The sequence below is a fragment of the Xenia sp. Carnegie-2017 genome, unplaced genomic scaffold (assembly GCF_021976095.1).
Source record: "Xenia sp. Carnegie-2017 unplaced genomic scaffold, XeniaSp_v1 HiC_scaffold_22, whole genome shotgun sequence".
NCBI classification, from domain to species: Eukaryota; Metazoa; Cnidaria; class Anthozoa; order Malacalcyonacea; family Xeniidae; genus Xenia; species Xenia sp. Carnegie-2017.
In genome coordinates, this window is record NW_025813485.1 from 7,517,648 (window position 1) to 7,535,588 (window position 17,941).

At 35.5% G+C, this 17,941-nt stretch overlaps 2 protein-coding genes and 1 long non-coding RNA gene across 5 annotated transcripts; 1 reads left to right on the forward strand and 2 right to left on the reverse strand.

Moving 5' to 3' along the window:
• Positions 1-101: 101 nt before the first annotated feature.
• LOC124447088 (B-cell lymphoma 3 protein homolog) lies at positions 102-7,663 on the reverse strand. Of its 2 annotated transcripts, none has more exons than XM_046997988.1 (7): positions 7,485-7,663; positions 4,434-4,831; positions 2,137-2,236; positions 1,808-2,039; positions 1,519-1,607; positions 929-1,162; positions 102-334 (listed from the first exon to the last, which is right to left on the reverse strand). In XM_046997988.1, the coding sequence occupies exons 2-7, from the start codon at positions 4,805-4,807 to the stop codon at positions 269-271; spliced, it is 1,095 nt and encodes a 364-aa protein (XP_046853944.1). In that variant the 5' UTR covers positions 4,808-4,831; positions 7,485-7,663; the 3' UTR covers positions 102-268. The 2 variants fall into 2 exon arrangements, with proteins under 2 accessions (XP_046853944.1, XP_046853943.1); XM_046997987.1 differs by lacking the exon at positions 7,485-7,663 and adding an exon at positions 7,278-7,363.
• On the forward strand, positions 4,805-5,537 carry LOC124447090. Its single transcript, XR_006948604.1, has 2 exons — positions 4,805-5,082; positions 5,191-5,537. It is a non-coding gene; the product is annotated as an uncharacterized LOC124447090 (long non-coding RNA).
• Positions 7,286-17,904, reverse strand: LOC124447087 (B-cell lymphoma 3 protein-like). Of its 2 annotated transcripts, XM_046997986.1 has the most exons (8): positions 17,242-17,904; positions 15,457-15,928; positions 14,823-14,940; positions 14,410-14,629; positions 12,392-12,480; positions 11,767-12,006; positions 7,435-7,484; positions 7,286-7,352 (listed from the first exon to the last, which is right to left on the reverse strand). In XM_046997986.1, exons 1-7 carry the CDS (start codon positions 17,246-17,248, stop codon positions 7,470-7,472), a joined length of 1,161 nt encoding a protein of 386 aa, XP_046853942.1. In that variant the 5' UTR covers positions 17,249-17,904; the 3' UTR covers positions 7,286-7,352; positions 7,435-7,469. The 2 variants fall into 2 exon arrangements, with proteins under 2 accessions (XP_046853942.1, XP_046853941.1); XM_046997985.1 differs by lacking the exons at positions 7,286-7,352; positions 7,435-7,484 and adding an exon at positions 10,936-11,473 and having other exon boundaries at positions 17,242-17,894.
• Positions 17,905-17,941: the final 37 nt, after the last annotated feature.

Consider the following 17,941-nt stretch of genomic DNA (forward strand, 5'->3'; position numbering starts at 1 on the left):
CCAACATGGTTCTATATAGAAGCCTATTCACGGGGCTCATGAATTTCTGTCACTAGTTACATTTAACTAACCTTGCATAACAAAACAAACACTGCAAAGCATAACGTTGTCGGGTTGCAATTTAAATAACAGAACTGAACTATTCATGAATTTAAAGTAAGTTTTTTACATGTGCAATTAAATAAATAAAATTTAAACAATGGCAAATATTCTATACTTGCATATCAATAAAATGATTTATAGTTTGAATTAGGAAAAAGGGGTGAATTCAGTTCCTCCGTTTCAAAGTGTCTTTTTCATTTTTTCTTTTCATCAAATGCCAACTTTGTATAACCTGCAACATATAACAGGCAAAATGCCAAAGTAGAAATCAGAAACAATGTCCCATCTAGACTGAGTCAAAATAAATTGTTGCTGTTCATTTTTGGGTGCATATGTACATTCTTTTACTTTACGAAATAACTCAAACAATCTGAAATTCACAACCTAGAGCTTTGTTATGAACACACTTATAGTTTTATTTCAAGAGGAAAGGTGATATTATCCAAAGTCATCATGAAACAGTGAAATACAGTTACACTTCCCCATGCAGGAGTGTAGCTGGCATTGATAATTGGGGAGGAGAGGTTATTCATATACATGCATGTTATAATCCAATTTCAAAGGAACTTATTACGGTAGAACATTGATATATGAATATATTAATGTTCTGCCGTAATAATGAGTATTAAGTTTAATAGATCAGTAATTGGGTAGATCTTATTATGTGCGTCGTTACATGAGGCCCATACTCAAAATTCAATTCACAAGGAAGCAAAAGACCAATTTATAATAATTTTGATTGACCAAATAAAATTGAGGCTATTATTAACAAAGATATATCTGTGGCTGCAAAACAAACATTAAATGTAATTTTGAGCTCATTTACCCTGGGATATAATGCAAAGTCTCCTTCGCAATTTTTGATTTTTGCATTCGCTCCATTCCCCACCAGAAGCTCTACCACCTGGTCCATGTGATGACCGCTGGCCAAATGCAGTGCGGTGTTTCCGGCGAATGTAACTGCATCGATATTTGCGCCATTCTTTAGAAGGAAACTAATCATGTTGATATTATGTGACTCCACAGCGAGATGTAGTCCTGTCCGGCCGCACGTTCCATCCTGCAAAAAAAGTTTTCTAAACTGAACAACACCTGCACATGTTTCTCGAGTTAAATTGTTGTAGATTAACTGCCGTCGACCGACTCGATTTCAATCTCTCAGAATGATATTTTCGGAGTACTTAATACAGACAGTCACGCAGTCACAACAGGATGAGGAAACTGGGGAATTTTTCTCGACAGTTGTCGGTCATTCAAAGGCATTCATTTCATTTTTCCCGAATACAGAATGTGATGGGTCTACCATCACATTCTGTATTCACCTACGAATTTCAAACAATTAAAAGTTAAAAAATTTTTCTTCGAAAAAGATTTGTTGCGCGTGTATCTCTGCCTGAACAAAGTTCGTTTTTTTACCTTGATATCTATGTCCGCACCCATGTCCAATATTATCTTGCTGATTTTCTGACTTCCTGATCGAACTGCCAAGTGAAAAACGGTTTCACCTAAATTTAGACAATGGCCTTTTGATATGTATGAATTTAGTAGCTCCATGGAAAATTTGCTTTGTTTTCACGTTTATACCGCTGAGCATGCTGTGGAAAAGATCTCAACTCCAGTCTTGTATTCAGTTCAAACGCAAGCAAAAGCATGTTGCTTTTCATAATAAATTGACGTTTACTCGTAAACAATGGCGTTTGCATACCTTTGAAGTTTTTCAATTTCAAGTCGGGTCTTTCCTGAACATAGTATGGAGAATATCTTTGTGATGCAGTCGCTTGTTTGATCGCCTCTACGCATTCGACATCAGCATTCTTTACAGCTAGATGCATCGCTGTTTGACCGTTTCTGTCCACAATATTAACGCTCGCGCCGTGGAAAATTAGAAAAGTAACTAGACTTGGTTGACATGTTAGGACAGAGAGGTGCAAAGGCGTCTATGAAAAAAAAATGGCTTGCCAAGTTGCACGAATCATAAACGTAAATTCATGTTTTTTATAATGCAATATTTTACTGTCTAATCTATATAGCTACCTGTCGCAATTTGTTTGGTATGTCCGTTTTTCCTGTGAGAAGTCGAATCACTGATTTGCTTTTTTCTGTTTCCTTATGCACGATGAGGAGGTGTAGTGGGCTAAAGAACATGCAGTAATATTAGTTTCATATTGGAAGACATGTGACTTTTAGAATGAAACCAGATTTGAACCGGTGCTTTAGTCGTGGAAAAAGTTCCATTATGAAGGAGCTGTTGCTGTAAAGCATGCATGCTAAAAGCAGATACACAATGTACAGGATAACGATTATATAAAAGGCTCACTCGGCTGTTCACCGCGTTCTCACGCCCGCTATTATTTCAGGCAGTTGATAAGGGTTTGTCATTTATTTGAAACTACTGGAATAACGTGACGTCATTTCTAAGTAATGATTCGAAAATATTTTAAGAAATAACGCGAAGACAAAAACATCATGGGTTCCGACATGTGTGACCCTTCTCTGTATTCCTTATACTGTGGTCTATTCATATGGTCTTATTTAACAATCCATTGAGGATTAAGTGAGCACTGGGATTGATCTGTATAATTTATTTTGTATCATAACATTAAGTAAGGAAAATTTACAAGATTTTCTATGATTTGGATTGTGCGATTCACGCTGTTGTGTTACAGCATTCCATATTTGGCTCTTGTTCATACTGTTTTCAACATTGTCAGGGCGTTTAAAACACGCAAATTTTTCGCGTGTTTTAAACGCTCTAACAATGGCGAAAGTTATTGTTTATTGCGTTTTGAAGTATGCTTTGGTCAGATTCATTTGAATCTTGGCCCACGTTTGCGTCCTACGACTTTTCGACTACAATTCAATAAACAAAAGAAGTTGCGAGAATTTTGATCGGTACGCATGTTATAAGAGTCGTTCATGTATGCTTCTGTAGAAAAACGTTTTATTTCAGGGACAGCGTAAGATCGATAATTGCAATGGGGGCTTATCTTCATACATTCATATGTTACAATCCGTAAGAACAATTGATTTCTATAGAATTTAATAAAGTGGAACATGCATACAATTCTCGACCTACCGCAATGGCGAAGTATGAAATTTTTGAAATTTCCAGGAAGATTTCAAGTAAATTTTTCAATTCAAAAAATTATTAATTCATCGGAAAATGAATTTCGTTCACTGTTTTTCCAGTGAAAAAAAAATAAATATTTGCACAACCAAATTAAGTATTTGTGCTGCGGTCGCCTTTTAAGTGTATAGTCGAAAGTAAAATTATTCTTTTCTCCGTGAGAAAAACACTCGAACAAAACACCTTGTGAAGATGAACACTTTGGCAACCACAGTTGTTTTTCATCGGTTTGATTCACTGGCTCAAATATAGCAACACGTGGGCAGAAAATGTGCTTAGGCAGCATATTTTTTTATGTGATGGAAATGAATTACGTCCTCATCACCAGAAGTCGAATTAAGGAAACAGCTTAGTGTTCCTGTCACGAATAGGGAACTTTTTATCAAATGACTGTGAACGTATAGCAGCGTCATCTTGTATTCTTGTATTAACCCACGGGCAAAGCATGAATTTTAACAGTATAACACGTTTGTATGTAAGCAGATGTCTGCCACCTGCTTTTAAGATAAGTTAAGAATTCGGAAGGCAACGTTGACGGAACACGTGGTGACTCTACGTGCAAATATTTGTAGTGAAAAACACTTGGTATGGCAAGCCAAGCAAAATAAATCAAGTGAGTTGGCAAAAAGAAACCGCGTGGCTTCAATAAAGCCAAGATCACAAGAGTGAAGGTCTCTTAAAAATGCTTGTGTAAACTTTCCGCGTGATGATTTTCCTTAATCTAATGTGTAAGCTTATGTCGGCTTTGGGAAAGAAGAAAATTCTATGTTGTACGAAGTCTGTTGAAAAATCGACGCACCTCTACAAATATTTTTATCCGAAAGCCAAAAGCCAGCCCGATGATTCACTCTTACAATGCAAATTTTTCAGCTAAATAATTATTCATTACTTTAGAAAATTTATTCAATTAATCATTTTTCCAGTGATTTAACACAAATACACATTTGCATAGTATGATTGAAACAACAGACTGACTATGCCAATGTATACAAGTTCTTGTTGGAACTCTACGCACTTACATAAGATTTCACTTTATGTTAACTCGTAATTTCACCAATCAGAGCACACGTAGTCAAGAAAATATTTCCCATCGTTATAAAAGCTATAAGCGAGGGCTCACAGAACTCGTCCTGTGTTGAATGATTTAAGTGTCGCGAAAGGAAGGGCGAAGTTTTCAACCATTCTTAGACTAAATTATACTTACGTGTCTCCGTCGATATCCTTTTTCATTAGCTGTGGAAGTATATTCGAGTCAATCTTTTCGTTCAGTTTTTCCGAATGTTCATTCTCCAAAGCTACTGTGTAATCTTCATGGATTATTTTTGGATCTTCGCAGTTATTTTTACTCTTTAATTGATCTGTTTTACTCATTCTCTCTGGCTTTGATTCTTTAGACTTTCCGATGTTCCCAATATCGTTTCTTTTTCTCTTGTTATTTATAACTTTGTCGATTTCACTCTTAAAAATGGCGTGGTCGATGTCACTCATTGATTTTACTAGATTTCGTTGTTCAAAATCACTTTTGAACGAGTTGAACAGTTCAAAATTTTTTGTTGTCGATCTTCTGTCGGGCTTCATCGCGATGTGTAAGAATCTGTAATTCTATTTGAAAAACATCCGCTTCAGGTTTTACGATAAAAGTCCCACGTCATAGTTACTAGAGCACTTTATAAGACTGATTAATCATTGCGGAAAATCAATTTGTAAAATATCAAATTGTCGAGGTTTTCAGGCCAAGGTTCAAAGTCCAGGCAGGGGTAAAAGTCATTGGTAAGTGTAAAAAGTTCAAGATATGGGTTGATGATTGAAGGTGAAGGTGAAAAGTTGAGGACGAGCGTATATTGTTCCAAAAGGTTGGATTTTAATCATATCTTTAAAAAGAAACAATCAATGTTCGAGCAAATATTTCAACGCATCAACGACATTCATCAAGCTTTTGTCTGTATTTTTTTAATTTTCAGCCACACGTTGCTGAGGTGTCGAGTGAAAAACGCCAACCCGCTTCACCCACAAGGATGATACGATTTCTAAATCGGGCGCGCCAATGATTTTACAATAAAGCTAAGAAGAGTTTAAAGTGCCTATGTCACCAAAATTTTGCTATTTCAATTATCTTTTCATTCAACACAAATTTTAAAATGACAATAGACTTTCTGAAACAGTTGATGCATAACTTTTTTCATTCTCGATGTATTGAGCTTTTTGCAATGTCTAATTTGTACAATCATAGACGTCACGTTGTATAATGAAGCTGTAAAGTGTTCGTGCAGTGTTGGTTACGGTGGCTCACAAGGGACACCACACAAAATAATAAGAATTATAAAAAATAAAGATATTAATACACACACAAAATACATTACACGCATACAAAATAAAAATACACACACAAAATACATTATACGCATACAAAATAAAAATACACACACAAAATACATTATACGCACACAAAATAAAAATATACACACAAAATAAAAATATATAATATAAAATATAAAATAAATAAAAATATAAAATAAAAATATATTATTAATATCTTTATTTTGTATAATTCTTATTATTTTGTGTGGTGTCCGTTGTGAGCCACCGTAGTTGGTAGTATAAAATGCTATAAATTGTCAATGGTATAAAATGCAAATTATTATTTCCAACCGCATGAGTTGACAGGAAACCCAAAGACATAAGTGAAATTTTTCGCCGACTCATTATGCAATATGACGTCACTAGTTGTAAAAATCGGATTTATAACCAAAACTTATCTATAGAGTGAAAAGAGATATTCATAGGCTATTTTAGAAAGTCTGTTGTGATTTTAAGAGTTCTGTTCAATGAAAACTAATAATTTAAACAAAAAATTTTTCTTCCAGAGGCTCTTCGTAACGAACTATATGGCTTTGAATAGAATACGCTCACCTTATTCGTTTATGTACGTTGACCCGAGAGTATTTTCCAGAACCATGGACTTCGTAACCTCGGCACCGGATGATTAGACAAACTCGTTCAATATGATCGTAAAATAATTTCGTGTGTACGAATTATATATGTACTTCAATAGATCTTTAGACCAACTAGCGATGAGTAACTGATTTGTTTTTCAGCTTAATCAACGGGTTTTCATCGGTAATTTTTTGGTAAATAATCAAAGCTACTTGTAATTCACCTTGTTGAATTTCCGAAATAAATTGTGCATACTTGCTAAACTAGGTATATATTGTACCTACCGCCTGTTTCGCTTTCATTTAAAGATGAAATTAGTGAATGATTTGTTTGTTCTTGGAAAAAAAACGTAAGTGAAAGTCGCTAAAATTCGTTTTGTTATGTCTCACAGACAGTCGTTTTGTCTGCAAGATCGTGTTAATCTTATTACCATCACACAGACATGCAAAACTTATCATCAAAAAGTGTCTTGTTGGACAATGGGCTTCACAGTTAACAATCCTACGGTGCTCATTACGTCTGTGGAAGATGTCATTTTAGCCGGTTTTCTTCATCATAAAATCAAGATATTCCTTATATTTACTGTGAAACCTAATCATAAAATCCTTATATTACTGTGAAACCTAAAATTTTGCCTCTTTTCATGTCCTCGTCAGGTTTGTGCGGGCGCAAAATCTTAGTCTCGGTTTACCAATGAATTAAATTGTTTTTACAAATTATAATTACAAAGATAAAAACTTGTGTTTTCACTTCATGCCGTTGCATTAAATTTCTATCTGCGATTTCTGAGCCAGGCAGGGATGAATTAGCCCTCTTGCCTATTCCGGGTGATGCCTTGGTGGGCCACTAACTTCTATACAATAAGGGGGGGGGCGCTTTGAAAGCCACACATCGGCATATGAATGCATTTTTCAAGTCTGCGATGTATTGAAGCATTACTATTTACGGTAGCTGTAAGAGCGCTCAAACCTCGATTTGCCATAAATGTCTAACACATACTTTGAACAGCTATGACAAGGTGCGCAGACTTGATCGAATTATTAGTTTAGTAGCTAGAAACGTTACCAGTGTTGTGTCAATTTTTTAACTACAACGTACGTACGTACGATTTTACCTCGTGCTGTGCTCATTGCTTCCAATTACATTTAGTTTGATGAATTTGGTATTTTAGTTAGGCGTTCATTCGATTCTGTCGATTGAAATATATTAGGAAGAAGAAGTGCACGTTTCGCACTGCATTGTGCACAATGCGATGCAATGTCACACGTTACCTTTTACTGTACGAAATTTCTCTTTACTTCCGTCATCAACGATTACATACCTGAAAAAATGAAAGTAATCTGTCATACACTTTGCTTTCAATATTACACAAAACGTTTTTGCATTTGATGTCCAGTCACCAGTGGTTTTCATCCTTGGTTGTGAAACTTTGTATTCAGTATGAAACGACTCGCATCTCAATTGATATATTTTCTGGAAAAGAGCTTCCTTGAGTTGCAGCCGATTCTTTGAAAATAATATTTTTGGAGGGGAACTCCCCTCCAAAAAAATGCAACACACTGTTTTTCAACCAATCAATTATTAGCTGTTGATTATACGATATTTGAATTTGTTCTTAGACGATTAAACGATCTAGGCAACGCTATTCTCGGAAAAGTAACTTCGAATTTCACTTGGAAAACGAATTCGCATTACATTACAACTCAATCAATTGTGATATCAATATTTTGATACACGTACGAATATGCTTTCATACTCTGTAACATATTTCATGCTACGTGAGCGTGTAAATATATGCATCTATTTGATTCTTACACTCATGTTTAAGCCAAATGTAAATAATCCAGGTATTCAAGATAAAATTTAGTTATCCGACGCAAATGTAGACGAAGCCTAACGAATGGCGGTGAGTGCTTAAGTTGCGAATTACGAAACCTCTCTAGAACGCAGTTATCCTCATTTTCGTGCAGTTTTATGATAATCTGAAATTGAAAGCCACACATCGGCAATTTGTATTAGAAGCAAACAATTTTTTGGAAGGAGAACTTTCTGTTTTAAGCTAATCTAAATGTGTCAACAAGGGTATTCCATCTTTTTATTATGGGCAATTGCTCTTTCAATGTGAAACCCTTATGTGTATAAGCTTGCTTACATCAACAGTGGGTTGTATTAATTTTGTTCGGTAGGTTTCTGTTCTCTTCCCCAAAAGAGAATTGCAAATATCTTGTAAGATAATATGTCTATTTGCAAATTTTGAATTGAAAAGTTATGTTCCCCTAAAGTGTAAGTGAGGCACGATGTTGCTCACGAAACAGGGTTTTTGGATAGAATTGCATGTGATTGAGCATTAGGTTACATATTCCCAGGAGTTCCATGCGTTCCATAGAATGCCTTATCAGGAGTTGAGTGAACGGTTATTCCAGGAAATTTTACGCGATTCGAATTGCGTGCACACTTTATGAAGTAATTCCGAAAACCATCGATTACACCGCGTTTAGTTTAAGGCAGTTAAGAGTTTTTGTCCAAGTACACCTTCTCGAAAGTTTTTCCAAACCATGATTGTTTTGCAAATTCTCTTTAATTGATTGAATTGACCGAGATTAGCCCAGATCGGTTTCCCACATTTTTACTGGCTAATGCAAACTCTGCTATAGACCAATCAGCGCACGCTTTACATTGTTGTTATTTTATATGGTTAAATACGATTTTGTAAATTCTTAAATTTTCTTTAAGTAATTGTGGTATGCTAGTATCGTAATTATTAGAATTGTATGCAGTAATATCTCGCGCAAATATTTATGTTGAAATTCATACAATTAACATGGATTTCATGTTCACAGTACAGTTACACATGTTCGAAAGAATTGTTTGGTTTTTATGACGACAATAGGAGACAAGTTTCATACGTTCGATGTTAGCTATAGCTACATAAGATTTGATGTACATGTTCATTCCAAGACTATATGCAAACATGTTGTTTTTTGTGTGAAAGAGTGGCACGTTTAAATAAAATTTTACATACACCGGCTGGTGGATTATGTTCGCCCATGAAAAGTCTGAAAATATGGTTGATAATCCAAATAAGTAGAATCATTTTTCTTTTCTAAATAGTTATGTGCTTGATGTTCATTCTAAAGGGCCGTTCACACGATCCGATTTGTCGGATCCTAAAAAACGGATCGGGTGAACAAATGTATGAAGTGAGTCTCCGACAGTCGGTTGCGTCAGTCTAAAAAATGGGCGTTCAAATGACTATAAATATCGAATATAAATATCAAAAAAAGATCACACCGTCTGAACAAGCAGCCAAAAGTCGAAACCGAAACCATCGGATCGTGTGAAGGAGCCTTAACACGAAACGTGCCAATTACGCATATTAGCACTTCACATTTAATTAAACCATTATTTGCCAAAGCTTCTATTAGTCTTTAATCCAGGGAATGAATCTTGACGCCTCATTTGCCGTGATCATCTTTGCCGCTGTTTGAAATGCAGGTGAAAGTTCATCTTTATAAACCTCAACTACTTGCTGCATATTTGACGGTGTTTCACATATTCTCAGACTAAGATCAGGAAACATACAGACAATTCTAATGTTAAACGTACAGCATGAGACAGTGCACTATCGTATTTTGAAATCGTCATCTTTCGTTTCAATCGAAACGTTTCTTTCTATAGTGTCGTATGCTCTATAGAGTTGGCGACAGGGCTTCACGCCATCAACTACTTCGACACGTCGGACCATCCACAGAAGTCTGATAAAGTTTTCCTTTATATCATTTTATACACTCATGAAGCTTTTTTTAAGATGGACGCATTTCGAAAGTGGTCTAGTCGTGACTTTGCGAAACGAATTTTCTAAAAAAAAACTCTGCGAATTTGAAGAGTGTTTCGCACATTCACTTTTTTCTTATACCTGATCGTTCGAGAATTGGCGTCTGAGACCTCACTCGCTCTTCTCTGCATGACTTTTATTAAAGGATACCGGGTTTCCAAGAAGTATTTCAATGGTTCGATGGTCATAATTACGTATTTTTGCTTGCCTGAGGGTGGTTTGTTTACCACAAATAGGCATGCACTTTTTTCCTTTTTCATTGCCACTTAAGTTGGGTTTTTTGCCATATTGAGGAAATTGCAAATGAGTGCAAAGATTTACACCAAATTCTATTTGTGCACATTTTTAGCGTGTACATTTAGCACGCGAAACATCGTAAATTTTTCTTTCAATCATGTCCATCATTTTTTGAAAAAAAACATATTTGCATATAATTTTTGGACGCAGTGTATAGCTAGCTGCTTAGATACAATACATTCACGTTGACTAAGTGGTAAAAATATAGGAAAAGAACTTACCGACAGTTGCTTACTACAGACAGTGTTTCATCCTTTTAGAAATTATCAGGCTCCTTACAGCCTACATATATATATATGTATACCAATACAATGCACATATTTATTTATGTATAATTGTACAAACATAATGAACAATTCTATATAAGGCTATTTTCCTTATACGGTCATCAAATTCGACGACGAAACAATATTTTATGGCTAGCAGAAAGTGAACTTCATTGAACATACGAGAATCAAGAAAGCGAAGACGCGAATTCATTTTGATGTGAAGAATTCGGAGCTATATGCTTATGAAACTTCGTCATCCTTATAACGATAATAATTATACTAATTTCTGGTCTTCCGTGTCGACTGTTCTACACGATATATCTGTTGATTGACTGCTGGTAAATTGCTCTTTAGGAATATATCGATACTGATGAAAAGGAACCGTGAGATTTTTATTTGATAACACAACTTAAACACGTACAATATTGTCAACACAAATGGAAAATTTTATACATTCCAATAAGAATTTAGACAATCATTCGAAACTACCATATTTGGTCAGGCACAAAGGATGTATTAATTGCCTTTTTTGTGTACAATAGCATGTCTTCTCATAAAGCGTTTCATTCTGCTTATTTGGGAAAAAATTCATCCGGGCGTTTATTAGAAGTCATGTGAAAAATTGAAAATAAAGCTTTGTAGGCAAATGCTGATGCGAGCTAATTTTGATAATTCATTGGTGCTCATGTGATTGCCTCATTATTTTAACATAACTTTTAGAATATTTCAACTATCTTGTGATGCTTTCTATCAGCATTATATATGAAATAACTGTACAATAAATTTTCTATATTTTTGATACACAAATGCTCTACAACTGTTCTATACTTTGTATACATAAGTTGCTCGTTTTTGCTATTTCTTTCCTTTCGCAGCTCTCGCAAGCACTGGTTTGGTTGGCTGATTTAGCTACATAAGTATAAATTCATTTAAAATGTTTCTGAAACATTTTTGCAACAAAAAAAAACTACGGAGTTTGTAAGTTACATACTTGAGTGGCGAAAACCCTTTTTTCCTTACGAAATTTACCCTTACCATTTCATATAAAATTGCCACGTGAAGTCTGAAAGTCTACTTAGCTATATTTGTGAAATAATTTCATTTCGTTCAAGGAAATCTTAATTTATAAAATTTTCTAATTCCATTAAATGAAATGTAATATGAAATTTAATGGTTCTTTTGCCCCCTCCTGAAATTCTTACCGTTGATGCGTCTGGGAGAGCAAGATCTCCCTCTGCATTTTTCAACATTCGATCGGCATGAAACTCCAACAGCAGACTAACAATATCCTCCATTTGACAACCGCTGGCAGTGTGTAGAGCCGTGTTGCCAGCAAATGTTTGCGCGTCCACGTCAGCGTTTTTCTCCAGCAAGAATCTTGTGACTATTGGATTATGAGCTTCGACAGCATGATGTAAGGCGGTTCGGCCGCTTTTGCTGTCCTTAAAGAAAAGTTTTAATCTTAAAATTACTAGGCAAAAACAAATATATTTGTATTTGCAGATACTGTATATGTGTCGGTAATGATGAACGCGAACGCTTTCGAAATATATTTTTCTGCATTTGTGAACATCATTGATCTTTTTCCGGTATAATTTACGCTATGAAATATAAGAAATTCTCAGGCTACGTGGACTGAACAGTGTACACGTCCAGGTGGATGATTACATTACCGCTATGGTCGTTCGCAACAACTCTCCCCAGTACGCTCACTGTCCCACTTAAAGGAAAAATTGATGGCGAGATTTAAATTAGAAAGAATAGTTTGTTTGAAAAAATTAAAGTGCGAGTGGAAATTTTAATTTGCAATTAGACTCATTTTGTTACCTTCAAGTCAATATCTGCCCCCATTTCCAATAACGATTGGACAACTTCACAACTTCCAGTCAGAGAAGCCAGGTGAATAGGAGCTAAACCTGTAAATTGATAAGAGATCAGGAATGATGTGTAGCTGGACGTGGTAATTCCTTGCAGTTTACCTCCAACATTAAGCTCAGTATCTACGGAAAACTTCAAACCAGTTTTTGGTTTTGGCATTGTAAAAGTTACTACTGACAAGTGCATTTATATGAAGTAATGCATTGTACAACATTTAAAATTAATGCTTTGTTTCCCTGCCTGCCTAAGCGTTGTCAAACTTTATGTATCACGGAAGTTCGATGACTGGGGGGAGGCTAATATTCGTATATGCAGGGTATGCCGTGTTAAGCTCCTTTTAAACCACTGTTTTCTACGAATTATAACATGCATATATAAATATGAGCCCCCCCTGATTAGCGTCTTTCTGCGGTCCCTGTAAATGTTTATAACTTGATTAGAAATTTTGGTGGCCTGTCCTTTTTGCGTCGTGTATCGTAGTATCTACACGACGTTCCGAAACTATATTGTGAAAGTTAAATAAAAATCTTCAGTGTGTTCAATCTTCTTTGAAAAGCAATTTTTTGCTGGAAACTTCTACTCTACAGATTTTTTTTGTCAAGTATCAAGCAAAGTTTATTTTTATGAAAACGGCCATCATAGCTATTACTGGCGGTTTGCAATGTGATGTATTGATCACTTGATTAGACATCACAAGTTGGTTTAAATAGTCTGGAACAAACAGTATAGAAATAAACAGTAGTCTCCCTTCGCTATGCAACTTGGTGCTGTATATTCACTAGATTACTGGCTGCCAATATGTTCATTACATGCGTTGTAGGATATGTGCCACGCAAAAATATTTAATAGTGCTTGTTTCTATACTGTGCTGTTACTGAGATCAACGTTAAAATCACGAAATTGCGAGCATAACAAATATACACGGAATTCAAAAAAAATTAATGAAACACCTTTGCGTTTAATCTCATCAATCCCGCCTATAATAATGCCGGGACCTATTAATCAATGTCACTGACACAGTCATGTCGTTATCCGAAAATAAAAATGAGCAATTTCAATTCACTTGGTGTGAAAAACCAATCACTAAAGACAGAATTTTACGTTTGAAACCATTTGCGCATTTTAAATATTTTTCATTCTATTTTTGGACTTTGTTTAAACATAATGAATTGGGTGGGAAAATCCTGAAAAATGTATTCGACATCGCTATAAATAGTACAAGATTATTGTATTCTGTTGATCTGTTCTTATCTACATTACATCGTTGTCATCGTTTAAAATCAAACGAAATGACAACGACTAAGTCAGACATGTTGATAGCAACATAAACTAATGGATAAATTGATAATAGCAACTGCGCATGCCCATTGTCTTCTCTTCGAAAACATCTGTGTGTTGGAATCAACACAATGGAGAGCGATAACTCCCTGATCTGTGGATCCCCCTTGCCTTATTATGTTGATAAAAATTAAAGAAACTTGGATGGTCAACATCGGAAGACAAAACGCTTTTTGCGTATTGTGACATTTATTCAAAGATCTTTTACATTAAGTTTGACCGACATGAAACTATTCCTAGCAACAAACGTTACAAACCGAATTCTAATGCATTCCACATAAATTAATTTTCCTGCTTTTCTTAATGAGTTGGAGACAGGAATGTTCTCCTTTCTCGTATTGTGAAACTATCGAGTTTGGCTTGTTCTTAACAATCTTGGGGTGTTTTATATACTTACTTCAGCTATGCAGCTACTGTATACAGCATATATTAGTCGTTTTTAATGATATATATATATATATTTCATTTATATATTTCATTTATATTTATTAGCTAGTTGACTGAGCTGTCGTGAAAATGGGATTTTTTTCTTTCATACTCCATCGCTATTTCTTTTGTAAGTTGATTGTACATTTTCATCAACCTAGACTTGAACTTAAACTCCTATTCTTTTTCTTGACTTATTTTACCTTCAAAATTCTTTTTATCGACTTCTAACGACCCATTTCTACTGGCCTTGGTCGCAGAAAATTTCCTCAGAACGTGTGTGGCTTCGAGGTCAGCATTTCTGCACGCTAAATGCAATGCAGTTTGACCGTTGCGATCTATGGCATCAATGTTTGCCCCATTTTGTAACAAGTAGTCAGTTATTTTCGGTTGGCAAGTCAAAACCGCCAGATGTAACGGTGTCTGAAACAAAATCCATAGATATGGGAGGTATTTTTGAAATCGGTGCGGATTTATTGATAAGTGAATGAAGGCTTGCAGTGATAAGAGGACTTCGAAACAGTCAAATGCAAATAAAAGTGACTGCTGTAAATTTTTTACACAATGAACAGGTGTGAAGCAATTGTGTGTTGTGTAATTGAATCTTGCTTGTCACCTGAAGTAAATCATTTTGAATATTGATGCCATCAATTTTTCCTCTCGACTGCCTTATGACAAGTATCACCGCTAAAGATAAATTCAAATCTTGATGGACTATGGCCAGATGGAGTAACCTGTAATTGGTCGAAACAATATTAGTGGAGTAATTCCTATGCAATGACCGTCTGCTTGTAATTGTTGAAATGGTTTGAACAATAAAATGAAATATATTTTGTTTGGACTGGAGGATTTCTTGATAAAAGTGGCTGGAAAGGCAATTGCCTTGGACATTATTTCAGAGAAAGCCCATCATAGTGACATTTGACACATTTCTGATAATATGACAAAAAGTCTATTTGTACCGCTAACAATGGCGTCAGCAGTTTGATGATTTGTGGAGGGGGGGTAATATTTAATTATGCATGTTTTGCCTTGTTGTGTTAAAATCAATTGCTTTGGGGAGGATACATATATGAACAATACACACAGTTTTTTTCCATTTATATAACCAGCTGGTTAACTGTCGGTTGCAACAAATGACAAATGGAAAAATATTAACTTTTCTCATGCTATTTTCCTTTTCAGCTTGCATTCTACCATGACAACCAAATAAACATTATTAATACAACTAAAAGTCAAAATATACTTACGTATCGCCGTCTCCATCTTTTTTTAACAAATCGGGATATTTTTGTAATTTTTCAACCAGTTGCTTCGTCTCTACGTTCAGGTTATCGTCACGATTATGCAATAATTTGTTATCCAATCCACACGCATCTTGCTCTTTATAATTATTGGATACTACATGAATTTTTTCAACTGGTTCAATTGTATCTTCCGCTTCTGTCGTTTTCGTGCTAGAGAATGTTGTCTGAGCTGGAACAATCTTTGACTCGCCAATCTTAATTGCATCAAGATTTTGTTTATCGTGAATCTTCCGAAGATCAGCAGTATCAAAAGACTGATGATCTGCGATCTTTTTTGACGGCCGAGGGAAGTCCACATTGCACAGAAGATCAACCGCTGGCCTTTTTTGCGACGGCGATTTCTCTTTTATTGATTCAGAAATGTCAATATAGGACGAGTCTTTTTCGTGTTCACCGAGCTCCTTGCGATTTGTATCTAGCAATGTAGATTTTTCTTTTTATGTTTGCCTCTGATATTTATTTGTTAAAAGAGTATAGTTTTGAAATTGGATTTTCTTTTGTTACGTTTGCTAGGGTAATAACTATAATAAGGTTGTATTAGGACAGTACAGAACATTATCGTGGTGAACAGTCATCTTGTTGGAGTCCCTGCACGTCATGCCGAATACATTCTTCTAATTTTTTGAATTCAATCAGCTAAAACGTGTTTACATAGGCCATGAACTGTCCTCTAGCACATTTAAGCATTTTACTATTTCGCAATCTAAAGAGGAGTATCGACTGTTCGGCAATATCCCAGCGGACATTGCCAGATCAGAGGTGCAGAAATTAGATGTCCATTTCTCTAAAAAATGTGAGCAGTTCTATGGCAGCAAATAACGAGGAGAGTGATTTAGTCTGCGTTTACACTTTACCGGATTCGCTCATCACGACATCTTCATTTGCTTTAAAGGCTTAACTGTTCGGAGTAAAAGCTTACTAAGCTGATAGATTAAGTCTATTTGATTGTGTTTCTGACGTTGAACAAATTTACTGCCTTTTAATACAAAGAATATTCAAACTGCTACGATAGCAATCCGGTATAGTGTAAACGGGGCCTTAAGGTTTGAAATCTATCAGTTATGCATGGTATGATGACGAAATCCAATTTCGCCGACATTGTGCAAGACCACCAGTAATGACATGGCAAATATTGTTATGTTTTGTTCAGGCAAATGCCACAAGCTTCAAAGAATTTGATGATTCACCACCTTTTTACATAATTGCATGATTATTTTAGGATAATTGAGAACGAATGCAAGGATAAATAGCAGCCCAGTGTACAACCGAATGCTATGCGTGAATAGTCAGTTCGCTGCGATGTGTAATTCCTTAGGCGTTACATCATTTTGTTGTGTAATGAAAATGTTTTGCAATTGTAAATTAAAAATCTCTGAATGAAGATGTAGAATTGAATCTATAGCGCGTGCACGGAATGCTTCGAAAGAATTTATGTTGATGTGTGTGGGGAGAATGTTTTTAAATGCGAGGGCGTTTCTAACGCAGTAATTAATTCAGGAAGATTCCGACTTAGTTCATGTTTGATGGAGCAAATAAAAAATTTTCCCAACGACAAAGACTAAGTCTCGCATCGAATTCATTCCAAATCGTTTAGTCTTCCCAACTAAGTATTGTGAACATATTCAGAAAAGACAAAATGTAATCCGATGGAGAGAATTGTTATTTGTACATGCGCGTTTATTTCATTTCACTTTGCCTATTGTGATACATCAACTATGTCTTACCTACCCGACATGCTTTACTGTTCCCATGTCTTGTAGATTACAACGCGTTTGGTGGTGTTGGAATCGTTCAAATGGCTTTAACTTCGTCTCATTTTTGTTCTTGCAATATTTAGAATGGAAACCATATTGTTGAAATTGGTTGTTTGTGGCCTTTTTCAGGGAGTTCCCCTAAAACTACGTCACTTGAAATATTAAAAAATTTATGCAAATATAGGGCTCGTTGCAAAAGATATTGGAGGGAGCCAAGATTTTCATCCGAAGAAATACACTTGATGAAAATCAAGAACCAGTTGATTTCATGCTCGTGGCATTACAAAATTCTCCTTAAAATTCTTAAATGTTAATTAAGAAATCATCTTGGGACTAAGTCTCGCAATTTCTGTAGGTGCGATTGAAGGAGTTCTACCAAACACATAGGAAGATGAATTTGATTTTACTTGAAGTATCGCCAAATTTACGTTGAAATCATTCGAGCTTCATTCTTTGCGAACAACAAAAAGTACCCAACAAATTTATGAACAAAGCTTTCGCTGTTAACTTCATTTCCTTCTTTTGAGTTACAGAAGCCGCTGATCTAGATATACAGCTGCCGGACCACAGGCAGAGGTTTTGAAGCGAACTTGCATGAAAAAGGAAATCTTGGATTCTTTTTTGCCAAAGTTCAGGAACTGCTTAAATGCAGTTGGTTACACCGGAAATGACGC